We start from the raw sequence: 14,480 nt of genomic DNA on the forward strand, positions 1-14,480 counted from the left end.
ATTCTCCTTCCTTCTCTAAATGCCAGGTGGGCAAGAAGCAAATGTCCCCTTACCATTAATAAGAGAACTAGGTAACTTGTAGCCAGTGAACTATGATTTGTTTGCTGAAATGCATATTTATTGTAAAGTTTTGAGAACCGGTGAGCTTCATTTGTGGAAAGCTTCTGCCTTGCACCCTGAGCAGAATAAACAACGTCTCCTTTCCGAACCTGGCTCTTGGCCGTGTGAAAGACACCACGGCCAGGCTCTGTCGAAACCCTTGCACAGGGGGTTTCGGCACTTTCTAGATGAAGACCGAGGGGGATAAAGGAAGACGCTCTGCTCCGGCACCGCCACAGCCGCGGTCTCTGACGCCTCACGCTGGCGGGAGGCCGCAGAGCACCATGGCACTGGGGCCCGGGACTACAGCTCCCAGCAGCCACCGCGACCCACCCCCCGGCTCAGACCTGCACATGCGCCGCTGAGGGCACACACCCCCTTCCCTGCTAACGGGTAACGCGCCTCTCCGCCCATTGGCTGGTACCCGCCGGAACCGGCCGCGCCGCGATGCGCACTGGGAGTTGTGGTTTTCTCGCACATAGCAACAGCGAGGCTGACGGGATATGCGTACTACCGTTCCCAGCGTGCCCCGCGCGGCCCGGAAAGAGCCGTCAGCGCCGGAGCCACGGGCAGACATGGCGGGGCAGATGGCTGTGCTGGGTGAGGCGGTGGCGCGGCTGGGCTGTGGGCTTTTGGGGAGTTTTGATTCCGCTCTCGCGTCTTTCTGCCGCCGATGTCGCTCCGGGCTGGCTCTCCAGGGTGGCACGAGCTTCCCGTGCTCTCTGTCTTGTGCTGTGTCCGATTCTGGGCTCCTCTGTGCAGGAGAGACATGGGACTCCTCGAGCGGGTCCAGCGGAGGGCAGCAAAGATGAGGAGGGGACTGGACCTTTTAGAAGCAAAGGCCAAGGGGCTGGGGCTGTTGGGCCTCGAGAAGAGAGGGAACCTCATCAATGTATTCTTCCCATTGCCATCAATATATTCTTCCCAGTGTCTGCAGGAAAAGGTCAGACCAGGGACCAGGCTCTGCTCAGTGGTGCCCAGCAATGGGACAAGGGGCAACGGGCAGGAGTTGATGCATAGAAATTTTCACCTGAACATGAGGAAGGAATTCCTCATTGTGCAGTGAATAAACACTGGAACAGATCCCCCAGAGAGGGTGTGGGGTCTCCCTCACTGGAGATATTCCAGGAGTGTCTGGACACAATCCTGTGCCACGTGCTCTGGGATGATCCTGCTTGAGCAGGGAGGTGGGACCAGATGATCTACTGTGGTCCTTTCCAGCCTGACCCATTGTGCGATTCTGTGAAAGCCAGCCTGCTCAGTGGAATATCTGGGAATTTTTCCCAGATATTGCTCAGAAATATCTGGGAAGATTTGCAGCCCATAGCAAGCCAGAGCTCTCCAGCCAGTCTGTTTGAAGCACTACAATGGCCTCCTGGGAAAAAAAGAGGTCACCCGTTCTTTGAAATTTAACTTATTTACATTTCCTGTTGAGATTTTGTTTGTTGGTGATTTTTTTTTTTGGTAATCATCTGAGGCATTACTTGATGCTAGAATTTTGGGTTTCGTGTGTTTGTTGATTGTAAGTAAAATTAAAAGAAAATCAGCCAAACAGCAAACTCTTCTGCACATAAACTGGTCTTCCCTTGGGTTTCAAGGGACAGGAAAGATTCACAGAGGTGGGGATACGCTTTTTGGGGATCTATGGCTGAAGCAGAATGAGGTACTATGGATTTCTCTCCCCTTATTTTTAGACTTTTGGTGAAGCTGGAGGCGTTAGAATTGTGAGTTTGTAGTTTCACTGTGATTTTGGGTGGCCCCATTAACTCAATGTCCTTTTGGGGTCATTCATAGGCAGCTCCTGCAGAAATACTAATTAGCCTGTGTTATTGCAGTAACATGCAGAGAGAAACAGAATTATTACAGCATGGTGATATTTTTGGCTCGGCTGTCTCTTGGCCTTTTTTTTCTTTGATCAGTTTAATATTTAATGCCTTAAATTCTTGACTCTTAGCCACTCTCTGTTGAGCAGGAAATTAAAAACTAATTAGGTAGCTAACGAGGCTCCGGGGTGTGAAATAAAGCGGCGGGAGGTGTCATACAGAGTCACTCGTGTGGGTTTGCAGAGTTGATGCCCTAACCCTGCTGTTCCCAACTCGGTGTTTCAGGCTCTGCTGTGCTGGCCCTGCTCTTAGCCAGCTACCTGGCACAGCAGTACCTGCCCATGCCCACGCCCAGGGTGATTGGGATCGACCTGGGCACCACCTACTGCTCCGTGGGCGTGTTCCTGCCGGGCAGCGGCGCCGTCAGGGTCATCGTGGACGAGAGCGGCCACAGCAGCATCCCCAGCGTCGTCTCCTTCACGGACACAGGCGTGCACGTGGGATACCAGGGCCTGGAGCTGGCTGATGCCAACCCCCAGAACACCATCTATGATGCCAAGAGGTTCATCGGGAAAGTCTTCACTCCAGAGGAGCTGCAGAGTGAAAGCAGCAGGTATCCCTTTAAGGTAAGCACCCACCACCTGCAGTTCCCTCCAGGCAGTAAGGGATGTCCTGCAGGATGCAATCCAGGCTGGGCATGGAGATCCAGAGCAGCCCTGGGGGTGCTGGTGGGTGAGAGGCTGGCCATGCCCTGGCCATTGGGAGCCCAGAGCCCCCCGTGTGCTGGGCTCATGCAGAGCCCCGTGGGCAGCAGGGCAGGGAGGGGATTCTGCCCCTCTGCCCCCTCTGCTGAGACCCCACCTGCAGGGCTGCATCAGCTCTGGGCTCCAGCACAGCAAGGACAGGGACCTGCTGGAGCCAGGCCACAGCAGGCACCAAGGGGATCACAGGGATGGAGCAGCTCTGCTGGCAGGAAGGGCTGAGAGAACTGGGATTGTTCAGCATGGAAAGAGCAGGCTCTGGGGTGACCTAACTGGGTGTCAGGGTCTGTAGCTGGTCAGAGTGACCCTGAGAAATGTTAAAAAGTCTTTTCTTAGCCTGGCGCTTGAAGAAGGAGTCAGAGCTCTTCAGTTCTTGGTCTCAAGGTTGTTTATTGTATCTCATCTATAAAATTCTTTCTCCTGCCCTGCCAAGGTCTGCTCAGCAGGACAGTCAGAGGCACTCTGCCTGCCCCTGGGGCCCTGTTATGTCTTTATACTAAAAACTACATGTACAGTGTTTACAATTACTTTCCAATACCTGTCACCTATGTTAGACAGTGAGCTTCTACTCTAAACCAATCTAAAAGTGCCACCATCACAGTAGAAGATGGAGGCCAAGAAGAAGAACAAGAAGAAAGGCAGGACACGCCCAGATTCCCCCATCTTGCCCCCTGAATCCCCATTCTAAAAAACCCCAAAATCTACTTTTTTACCCTGTGATAAATTCACTCTCATTCTACTTAATTTGTCATGACTTGCAGATCTTCATATAAGGTTGGTAATTTTCTCCATGGGTGATAATCAAAACCACAGGCATTTTGGGCTCCATGCCAGGGTCTCTGAGACCCCTGGCAGAAGTCTTGGCTGCTCAAGACAGCCAGAGGGATGTCCTGGGTCCTGACAACTGGGGCCTACCACTACCTGAAGGGAACCCACCAGAAAGATGGAGAGGGACTTCTGACAAGAGGATGGAGTGAAAGGACAAGAGGGAATGGCTTCAAGCCGAGAGAGAGTAGGTTTAGATTAGAGATTAGGAAAAATGCTCTTTACTGTGAGGGTGGTGAGGCTCTGGCACAGGTTTCCCAGAGAAGTTGCAGATGCCCCATCCCTGGGAGTGTTCAAGGCCAGGCTGGATGGGTTCTGAGCAACCTGGTCTAGTGGAAGGTGTCCCTGCCACTGGCAGGGGGTTGGAAGGAGATGAGCTGTAAGGTCCCTCCAGCATGATTCTATGACACCTGAAATGTGGTTCATCATCTTGTCAGACCTTGAGTCATATGGCCCAGTCTGATGTGCCTGAAAACCCTAAGAGGTGTCCAGAGAGCAGAAAGAAATGGTTGTGGAAGTTGTGTACCTCAGCATGAGAGCTGATAATGATTTTCTAGAGGACCCTGTGTTTCCCTACTGAGAAATGTGTTTCTGGGTAACCTTCCAGTCCCATCTCTGAAAGGATAAATTTAAATTTGAAATGTTAACTGTGCTTTGCTGAAACTTTACTTCTCCCTAAAATTGTAAAATAAAAACACAAACAAACAGAAATCAACAAACCTCTTCCCCCAATAAAAACCAAAACCCAGAAAAGTTTTAAAGCCACATCTTCTCTGTCCCAATGTGTTCATTCCTTCAGTACTTTGCTACTTACTTGACCAGCAGCAGAACTTGAAAGCTGCTTTAAAAAAAAACCAACCTGCATTTTTTGAGCATGGTGAGGAATTGGTTGAAAAAAATAATTTAAAAAAATGTGTACTGCAAGTGATCTTTGAAGAGTTTTTATTTTTTAATATTGTTAAGAGAAGCTGTTTCAGTACCAAGCTGTTTGTTTTCTTTCAGAAACCTGAAAGATAACCTAATGATTAAAAAACCATCCCTTCTGTCTTTGAATGAGGTGTTGGAAGTTGACTCCACAGTTTCTAGGTCTTAACTTTTTTTAATGTGTTTTACTAGGGCATAGTGGGTGTCATTTGTTTGGATATACTTTCACCCCTTAAGTGGCATGTTTTGCATAATCCTCCTAATCAGGGAATAAAAGTGGCCCGGAAATGGCAAAAGCACATTTAAACTTTTCCAGAATAAAGAGACTACATGCAAATAAAATATTTGGTGGGAACAGGGTGGGGGAGCATAGGAAGATTTCTCACTTGGGGGTTGTGTCGCTTTATCCTTCTAGATTGTCAACAAGAATGGATTAGCTGAATTTTCTGTGACAACTAATGAAACCTTTCACATCACTCCAGAGGGCATTGGCTCTAAGCTGCTGCTGAAACTGAAGAAAATGGCAGAAGCCAACCTTGGCATGTCCATTTCCAAGGCAGTCATCTCCGTGCCAGCAGAGTTTGATGAAAGGCAGAGGAATTCTACCATTAAGGCAGCTAACCTTGCAGGTGATGTCTCTCTATTCCAGAGTTTTTCTTGGAGAGCTTGAGGTCTGTTTCACTAACAGTAAGGTCTCTGTGGAGGATAAAGAAACAGTGAATTGGTGACAGAGAAGCTTAGAATGCTTTGGACCCATTCCTCCTTATTGTGAGGAACAGCTGAGAACTTTCTGAGTACCAACAGGTGCAGCTGGCTAATGTAGACATAGATGGCTGGAAGTAAGTTTTACTTCAGGGAAAATAGTCTTTTTTATCATCTCCAAATAGGGAGACTATATAGAGCACCCTTGGACAATCATTTAAACAGAAATAGAGTGCATGAAATAAATCTCCTTAGCAAGGTTTCTCTGAAGGAGTGTGTTTGGGCACATTATGGTTCGTGATTTTGCCCTGATGCTGAAGCAGTACTATTTTAGAATTTAGTAAGGAAAAGAGTTCATTGGATATTACTGATTAGGAAACTATTTCTTTAGATCTGACACTTGAGTGTGGTTAAAAAAGCCCCAACAAGTAATGGCAAATGTCATTCTGATGTAAGAACTGCAGTTTGCTGAGGTGTTGCTTGTTGTCTCTGCTCCTCACAGGGCTCAGCGTTTTGCGAGTAATCAACGAGCCCACAGCTGCTGCTATGGCTTATGGGCTGCACAAAGCTGATGTGTTTAATGTCCTGGTGGTGGATTTGGGTGGAGGAACTTTGGACGTGTCTCTGCTGAACAAGATGGGGGGGATGTTCATCACACGAGCCATGGCAGGTGAGAAAAATGCTTTTGTTTCTCAAGGAGGGGGAGACAAGGTGCACCTGAAGTTGCTGTTGGAGGGACTTTTAAAACATACCAGCCATGTTGCAGAGTGTTTTCCCAGTGCATTCTCAACTGATTTTCATGGAATGAAAATTCATGGAATTTTGCATGGAACCTGCAAAATTAGGTTTCTGGCTGATTTCAGCAGTTAAGACCACAGAGTCGTAGGTTTCGGCTGTAAGTTGTGGTTTCATTTTATCCATGTCTGTTAACTTCTGAGCCCACTAATAAAGTGCTGGTGCATGTTACACTTACTGTGACGGAACTTTTGGGGGGTTGGGATTGTTTCAAATCTTTCTGTCACCTTTGCCCAAACTGGGAATGTTGGCAGATCACTGACCAGTGCTTTGGTGCATCCTTGCCTGGGGTTTGGTGCCAGTTGAGCTGAGCAGGGTTTGGGAATGCGCGGGCCGTTAACCCAGAATTTTTGGGATTGGTGTATGAATGGTTCATCCCTGGGCACAGAGCTCTGGCAGCAGTGTTTGGTCACTCTAGTGAAGACACAGCCATGCTTCAGCTGGCCTGCATGCACACAGCTCTGAGGTGCACTGCCAGCTGCCTGTGTTGCCTTCAGCAAGCAAGTTCTGAGGTGAGGTGCTGCTGCTGCTCAGTTCAGTTAGAGTGGAACAGCAAGAAAGATTCAGCAGCTTCACTCTGATTTAGTTAGACAGAGGTCCATTAAGTGAGTTACTGTTTTTAGTCAAAACAAAACAGTGGAAATAATTATCCATCATGTGTGCAGTGGACAACAATTTTGTCTGTTGTCACAGCTCTGTGAGCTCATGGTCCTTCTGTGATTGTTCTTGCCCTTGAGCACCATCTCCCAGTGAAAGAGTGCTGCTTTCTGGGGCTTTGAAGGCGCTCTGTCTGATGCCTTCTATTCTGATCTTTCAGGTAACAACAAGCTGGGAGGACAGGATTTCAATCAGAGGTTGATGGTGTATTTATATGATCAGCTCCGTCAAAGGTTCGGTTCTCTGCCAACACAGAAGGAGGAGATTCACCGCCTCAGACAGGCCGTGGAAGCTGTTAAATTAAACCTGACTGTCCACGAGGCAGCTACACTGAGGGTGCTGCTGACTCTGCCAGCAAACCAGCTGACAAGAGAACTCGCAAAAAGCCAGGTAGAAACACACAGTGCCTCACAAAACACAAAAGGCCTGAAAAATCTTGGAGACACTTCCAAAGTAGAGGGCAACTTTGTGGAAGTCGTGTTTGAAACAGAAATCTCTCGGAAGCTGTTTGAGATGTTAAATAAGGACCTTTTTGAGAAGATTCTTGTGCCCATTGAACAGGTGTTGCAGGAAGGGCACCTGCACAAAGCTGAAGTGGATGAAATTGTGTTAGTCGGAGGCTCCACACGGATCCCCAAAATCCGTGAAGTTATTCGGGACTTCTTTGGAAAGGAACCCAACACCTCTGTAGATCCTGACCTGGCAGTTGTGACGGGTGTAGCCATCCAAGCGGGAATTCTTGCTGGGTCCTGGCCTCTCCAAGTCAGTGCTATAGAAATCCCTAACAAACATTTACGGAAGACTAATTTTAACTGAAAAGAAGCTCTTCTCAATTGCGTTCCAGCTCTCCAAAAGGATCCATACTTTTTTGACTGGCAATGGAACCTAATCTTAGCTTCATTCTATTCAATTTTCACCTGTTCCCATTAGGTGTTACTGGACACCTACCTGTGCTAAAGCTTGATGTTACTTTAAAGGTACAAACGAGTTCTGAAGTGTGCTGTGTTTACTTGGAGAGGGGATATTGGATGAAAATGCCAGTGATGACACACCCACATTTTCTTGCTAAATTTTATTAGCAAATCCTGGAGCGGTGTGTAAAGTATCAAGGGAGTGTGACCAAAGGTTTGAGATGATGTGGTACTGAGGTATTCCTGGGTCCAATGTATTTACTTGGAAGGACTGTGAAGCAGCATTGATGCCAGAGCACTGGCAGTGTTCAGCTTACACTTATTTATTAGATTGAGCCATTTGAGCATTTAAGCACCTTTCCTAAAGGCATCTTGCAGCTTAAATGAGACTGAGGCATTCACTTGATTCTTCTGCTGTTCATAACAGCATAATGGTATGCTGAGGCTCCATGGCAAATTGTCCCATGATTAGGAAACCTTATTGAAAATGTGGCTCTTGCCAGTGCAGTTTCTTGGTCTCCAAGGGCTTCATTCCTGACCTGGCTGTGATGGTTAAACACAGGTGCTGATGTTCTCCACAGAGAACGAGGGTATATTGCCAAATATTCATACCTGCCCCTGCCTTATTTTAAAACTACAGTGATTTTATGTATCTTGAAGCCACACCTGCCTGTCTTCCCTTGAATTTGACCAACACGAATTTCATCATTCTGCGTTTCCAAGTGTGTGACATCTCTGTGAAGCACCCCAAGCCATACTGTACTGGTGGAGAAAGTGTGGGACAGAAGGGATGGCCTGGATGAAATGTAGTTCCTGTAGCCTTAGTAAATGAAAATTGACCCAGCTACTTTGTGCTTTTTAGCTCTTATGTGGTTCAAGTTTTTTCATATCCCTACTCTAAATGGAACAGAGGTTGTAGCTGTCCTTTTGGGAAAGAAACAGTGTTGTGTGTAACTCGGGGTTTGAGGTGGCACTTCTTAAGCCTCTCTTTGAGGCAAAAAAATCACCATGCAGATACCTTGAAAATGTGTTGTGAGGAGAACAAAGTCACTGATGTGAAAAAAAAAACTGGTGACAGTTCTCTTTGGAAGGATTAAGCAATAATCAAGCACCAGCTGAATTCTATTATCTACTTGGAACTTCCTACCAAAAAAACATGTCTTTCAGCTAAGACTGGTTTTAACATCCATCAGCCCAGTCTTCATCAAGTAAGCTCTAGTAACAGGTGGTTTTAAGGATTTTCTTGTCTTCTCCAGAATAATTTTGTATTAACCTTGCTAAGATAAAGTGTGGGGCTTAGATTTATTGTTTTAACCTATGACTATATTAAAATAGGCTTATTACTCTCCTGGCAGCAGGCCTGATTTATGGCACTGCCATAAATCAGTTGTGCTGATTCAGCTGTTTGCATAGCTATTGTCTGAATGCATCTTTGAAGTAATCCAATTAAAAACCTCTTAAATTGAATCATAGTTGCACACAGCCATTCCATCAGCATTGTTTAACTTGACAGAGGATTCCCAAAGTACTGCTGACATCTGCTTAATTTTCCTGCATTGAAAACAAGGAATTTTTTTTTTTATTTGAGGATTCTTTCCTTCCTTTGTGCCTCTTTGAAAGTGACCCCAACTAAGTGTGGAGCTTCCAGTAAGTAAAACTCCTGCAGTGAAAGAAGTGCCTCTGCAGTGACACCATGGATGAATGCAGTACAGTCCTCAGTTGCTGCTGGAGGCCTTTGTTTTGCTTTCTAAATTTGTTTGTCCAAATCTGTACCAACTCTTTAGAGTCATTGTGGCCTTCCCTTCTGCCCTGCTGTAAGTTTATCTCTAAATCCACTGGAGTTACAGTAGGACTTTGGTCTTCATGTCTTTAATGCACTGTGTAAAGCAAGCAGACCTATATAGAAACAGAACCACATCACAGAGAAGTTAAACTATTAAAAGCTTTGGCAGTTTTGTTAGGTAGGAGCTGTTAAAACTCTCAAAGCAAATAAATGCAGTACATTTTTCTTTCACATCCTCCTTCACCCTGGGTGAGTTGAATCTCCTTCAGTGTTAATCTGGGAACTGGAAGGGAAGGGCAGGTTGTTTACTTGTAAAAACTAAATCCACAAAAGGGTATTTATTCAGAGATCTATACAGGTTGGAGTTTTTAGTAGAGAAGTTACTATACAATGGATATCACAATGCATCCTTATTTATTAACTTTTCTGAATTATTTATTTTGTATCTTTTAATACTGTATTTTGGCACAAACAATTACATTTTGAAGACGAGTCCACTGCACTAAGTGGATATTTCCAGGTGTGCACATGGGCTGCTTACCAAAAGTCTCTCTGTAAAAAAGTTGATACTTGAAGGCTGAAATCTTTCTGTGATCCTTATGATTGCCTGTGGTGGTAGGTGTGTAACCAATTTCTCTAGCTAAGGCTTGTTTGGCGAGTTGAAATTCTGAAAGCATCAAGAGGCCTCAACAATTGTGTGTTCCCTAATTGTTTCCCAGTGCAGATGATGAAATGCATTTTATAAATAACATTTTAGATTTTTTTAATAAAAGCAATTTCTACCCCTTGGATCTGTCTTCTTTCACCTTCTCAAGGAAATTCTGTGTTCCTCAAATTCCTCTGAAGTGTAGAAGATGAGGTTGTGTCAGCTGTGAGAGACTTTGTACATCTGCCTTGTCTTGGGGAGCTGTAGAGTGCAGAGCCTCAGCAATTACAGTGTTTCATAAATGTTTCAAAGCTGGCAAAAAGCAGAAAGAGAAGGAATGGCTTTGCTGACACTAGTCCAGCATTTTCTTTTCTCTCAGGCTTTGCCATTGTTCAGTCTGCAGCTCTCCCAGCTGCATTCTGAAGCTAGCTGGAAGTGAAAGGAAATGTTGGCCTGGCAGGAAGCACAGAAAGCTTTCCCCACAAATTAAAGTAAATAAAGTAAAAATTACCATGCACTGATGCCTCTCCTCAGACTGTTTTCTCTAGACCTTGCAAAAGGGATTGGTTCCTGATGTACTGATGGCTACCTCCCCATGCCTATGTGCTCAAGACTTTCTCTTGGGCAAGAAATTAAGATTGTACTTGATTGGCCAGGAGTCAGTATTAAACTAATATAACAGGGCTGTACCCAGGAACTTTATTCCTTTTTTTGGATTTTTTTAAGCAGTTGATGGGGATCTTAAGAAAAGACTGATTACATGTCAGTATTAAATTTCAAGAACTTCAGGAACTGCAATAAAAATGGAAATAACTACTTATGTGGCCTACAGAAGCAGATATATTTAGCTGACACTTCAAGTAAGTGTACATAACCTCTCCTGGTTCTGTAATTATAGGGAGGTTCACATGAATATTTACCAGCAAAGAGGCAGCTCCACCTGACTGCATGCTTTGGGATTCTTTCACAATGAGATTTTGTAATGTTCAGTTAGATATGTGAGATGTGGTTTACAGTTTTTCAGAAATCACAAACGGAAAAGTGACTTAATGGGGCACATTTATTGCCTCAAGAACTACGTAAGAATACATGGGGGGATGTGTATATCTTAAAAATTAGCCCCAAGGGACATCTGTCTCTGTGTCCACACAACAAGCAGTTTTGTTTTTTCCTGAATGTGTAATCATAATAAGAATTAGTAACTAAATGTGCATAATATCAGGGCAACTTAGATTAAGAGCAGCATGTCAACAGCAAGATTTATTTTTCAATCAGTCTTTACTAATGCAAAAGTTTTAGCATATGCCATGTAAATTCATCCCTGCTTCATTCTGTTGTCCTAGTGCCGATATGATAAAAACAGGAGATTTGTATAAAATCTGAATTTTAAGTAACCTGAGCAATATATACAGATTGGAGCTGTAGTAAACAGCAATGCTGCAAGGAGCTCTTGAGTAAGTCAGTTGTTTTATATGGAATATAAAATACTGCACCTATATATATGGAATGCCAGAGATCCTCTGAGCATTCCTTCAGAATTCTCTTACTAGTTTTCATCATCTTCTTATCCCAGCCTATGCAACCATTTCAGAAAAGTCACTTTTTCACTGTAACAAAGTGTGTGGTGTATCATATTCTAGAATTCTTCATGCATCCAGAACAAGCACTCTACAATTCAAGAGCAGAAAAATTACAGAAGAAAAATCAGCTCTTCAGCCACATTTTCCAGTCCTAGTAAGGATATCTCTGGATGATGGGAATTATTTCAAGGAAGTATTTCAAGGAAGTAATTTATTTTTCAAATGGCTTATCAGAACTTACCTCTCTGAATGCATGACTGTGTGTAACCTGTGGGCTCTAGTTAATGCTGTGCAGTTGTGAAACTCTTTTGATGGTGGACTGCACAAAGTTATTTCTGTTTCCATGTCAACAGAAGCTTCACCTCATCTAGAACCAGATTTTTGTCTTCCATAGCAAAGCATGGGCCAGACAGACCAGCTGTCTCTGCCCAACACTGTTAAAAATACACTTGAGAAGGGCAAGTGAGGCACTTGGAGGAAAGGGAGCACAAGATAAAGCTGAGATTACTGTGGAGCATGTCTGTACTTCTTTCCTAACAATACTTGATGCTTCTGAAAAGACTGCTGAAATATGTTCATCCTGCTTTGGAATTTTATTTCTTCTTGCTCAGCATATCAATAGTAGTTAAGGTAGGACTCTTCAACACCCATGGCTGAACTTTGAATCTTAAAAGAGTCTTCAGTTTTATATTCACATTATAGTGGGCACTAGAAATGAGCCAGATTGAATGCTGAACCACTTTTTAATAATGTTCAGTGTTACAGTTTGGATACTTCTATATCTTAGCTGTAGTATGTGCCTTCTAGAAATGTCCTCCTGAAAATGATCTGTCTGAAAAATTCAGGTTGATACTCAGTACATTACTTAAGACCTGTTCCTTAGTTGCTGAAAGCTTCAATATTTGTCTCCTCAGTTTAGAGTTCTTTTATTTCAAGTGTCACCCTCCTTGCATAACTATGGGTTAATGTTTCAAAGTTAAAAGTGAGTTGTTTTGCTTAAGCAAATAGAACAAAAGAATAAGCTCTCTGGACTTTGGTGGGTTTTGAATTTGTTGGGGTCTTTTTTGGTTCTTTCTAGTTGGTGGTGGTTTTTTTCCCTGGTTTATTTTTTTAAATTTAAATAAATGAGCACTTTTCTACCCAAATTTAATGAGGTGCTGCATGAGTTCCAACACCACGCCCCCCTTCTTTACACTTACTTATACACTTGAGCTGAAAATAGTCTACTCCCTTGGTTCTCATACAGCACAGGCCATCAGGATTTATACCACTGTGACCAGTTGGTCACCTCAAAAAAATTTGCAAATTTGCACTACCAGAATAGTTCTACTAAGAATGACAGGAGATGTGTCATTTCTATCCTGATACCTTCTGAAGTAAATTCTCTGGAAGGATCACAAAGTTTTACAGTACTGGAAAATAACAGCCTTAGCACTTGCTTGATTCTGTACCTGAGATTTTCACCACCTTCTGAAATCTCCTGGAGGAGCTTCTTTGGCAGTGACTGGACAAAATCCTTTAGGTCACATAATTCCAGCACCTCCCACAGTTCAGGATCAGAGTGTTTTCCAAGTGGATCCAGATTTGACTGCAGTGTCCCAGAAAACAAGATGGGGTCCAAATAGCAGCAGAATGTGAATGCACAATTCCAACATTATCCTAAAATGGGCTGTCATAAATCCTTACATTAATAGAAGGAACTGTCACAAATACTCATGGGAATGGATCTTTGCAAGGGAAATATTAACAGTTTGAAGCTGGTGAAGGGGAGGACAAAAATTGCCTGCAGTCTCTGTGAGCTCAGTTCTTCATTAAGGTGAATCATAAAGGGCAAGAGATTTCTTGTGCATTCTCTGTGCTCTGGCTTTGTGGCTGCCTAAAGACCTGCCCAGCACCTGGCAACTGCCACAGCACATGAATTATTATTAAGGTTTGTGAAGCACTCGAGACTACATTCATGAGCAGTGTTTAGAAAAATTAAAAGGCTATGACTCTTAAGTTAAATATCCTTAATTTCCTATAGGAAAGATGACATGTTCAGCAACAAGAACACCTGCAGAGATTTATGGAGTGAACTAATGCTCCTAGAGGTGGTGAACAGACACCTTGTCCAAGTGCAGTCACAGTGGCTGTGACCCAACAGGCAAGAGGCCAAAAGCAGTCACTAGCAAGTTAAATGCAAACACATCAGTGACAATATTTTTTTTAGGGAGCTCAGTGACCAAACAGGACAGTTGAAGGGGTAGCAGAGCTTGTGCCTGTTCTTCATTTAAAATTCATGTTACTTGCACTAAAACAACATTAAAGTAATTTTCTAATTTGTACTTTAATGTGATTCTTAAAAGCTGTGTGTATGAGGTGTATTTGGCTGATCTGAAGAAGTTACATGCACACTGTCAGCTTTGGTATTTGCCATGCCCTTGTTTCTGTCCCAGATCTTTACCTTCATCCACTCTCCTGACCTATGCAGTTCAACACTCCAGACTGCACCTACTCCTCACAAGCTTCAGTCTCCCTTTTTTTCACCTTTCAGTTCTATTCTGAACCCAGGCTGTAAGTTCACTGCACTGTTGGGTTCCTCTCAGTTCAGTTGTCTGAATGTGGAACCAATATACTCCATCCACAGTAAATCAGATTCACAACTGCAGTTGAGAAAACACTGTGTCATTACATACTTAAAATTTTGGTAAAAACCTTTTGTAAAGTATTACTTTAAACTCAGTAAAGTTTCTTCATCTCAGTAAAGAGATGTAAGAAACTAAAAACTGCAACTGCAAAGGAAGACATTTTATGAAAACAAATGTCCAACATTTTTCTATCAGTGATACTTATGCCACCAGCAGCAACTTCCTCTCTATTGCTAGTGTGTATGTTCCACTGATCAGAGGAAGAGCTGCAAGCAAGAAACACTTTAGAATCTTATAAATCATCAAAAAATACATGCATTTATTGCTAAGCAAAAAAGAATACTATA

At 43.8% G+C, this 14,480-nt stretch overlaps 1 protein-coding gene across 1 annotated transcript; it reads left to right on the forward strand.

Annotated features, from left to right (window-relative positions):
* The first annotated feature begins 562 nt into the window (after positions 1–562).
* HSPA13 (heat shock protein family A (Hsp70) member 13) lies at positions 563–10,069 on the forward strand. The gene is made up of 5 exons (XM_054628217.2): positions 563–699; positions 2,208–2,548; positions 4,848–5,061; positions 5,637–5,804; positions 6,747–10,069. Exons 1-5 carry the CDS (start codon positions 603–605, stop codon positions 7,400–7,402), a joined length of 1,476 nt encoding a protein of 491 aa, XP_054484192.2. The 5' UTR covers positions 563–602; the 3' UTR covers positions 7,403–10,069.
* Positions 10,070–14,480: the final 4,411 nt, after the last annotated feature.

Source organism: Agelaius phoeniceus, chromosome 2 (assembly GCF_051311805.1).
Source record: "Agelaius phoeniceus isolate bAgePho1 chromosome 2, bAgePho1.hap1, whole genome shotgun sequence".
In the NCBI taxonomy this organism is placed as follows: Eukaryota; Metazoa; Chordata; class Aves; order Passeriformes; family Icteridae; genus Agelaius; species Agelaius phoeniceus.

Bases quoted from the DNA above. Each gene is read 5' to 3' on its own strand.
- HSPA13 (XM_054628217.2), top strand. From the start codon at position 603: ATGCGTACTACCGTTCCCAGCGTGCCCCGCGCGGCCCGGAAAGAGCCG. The intron at 5,062-5,636 runs GTGATGTCTCTC...TGCTCCTCACAG, and splicing joins TAAGGCAGCTAACCTTGCAG to GGCTCAGCGTTTTGCGAGTA. The intron at 5,805-6,746 runs GTGAGAAAAATG...CTGATCTTTCAG, and splicing joins CATCACACGAGCCATGGCAG to GTAACAACAAGCTGGGAGGA.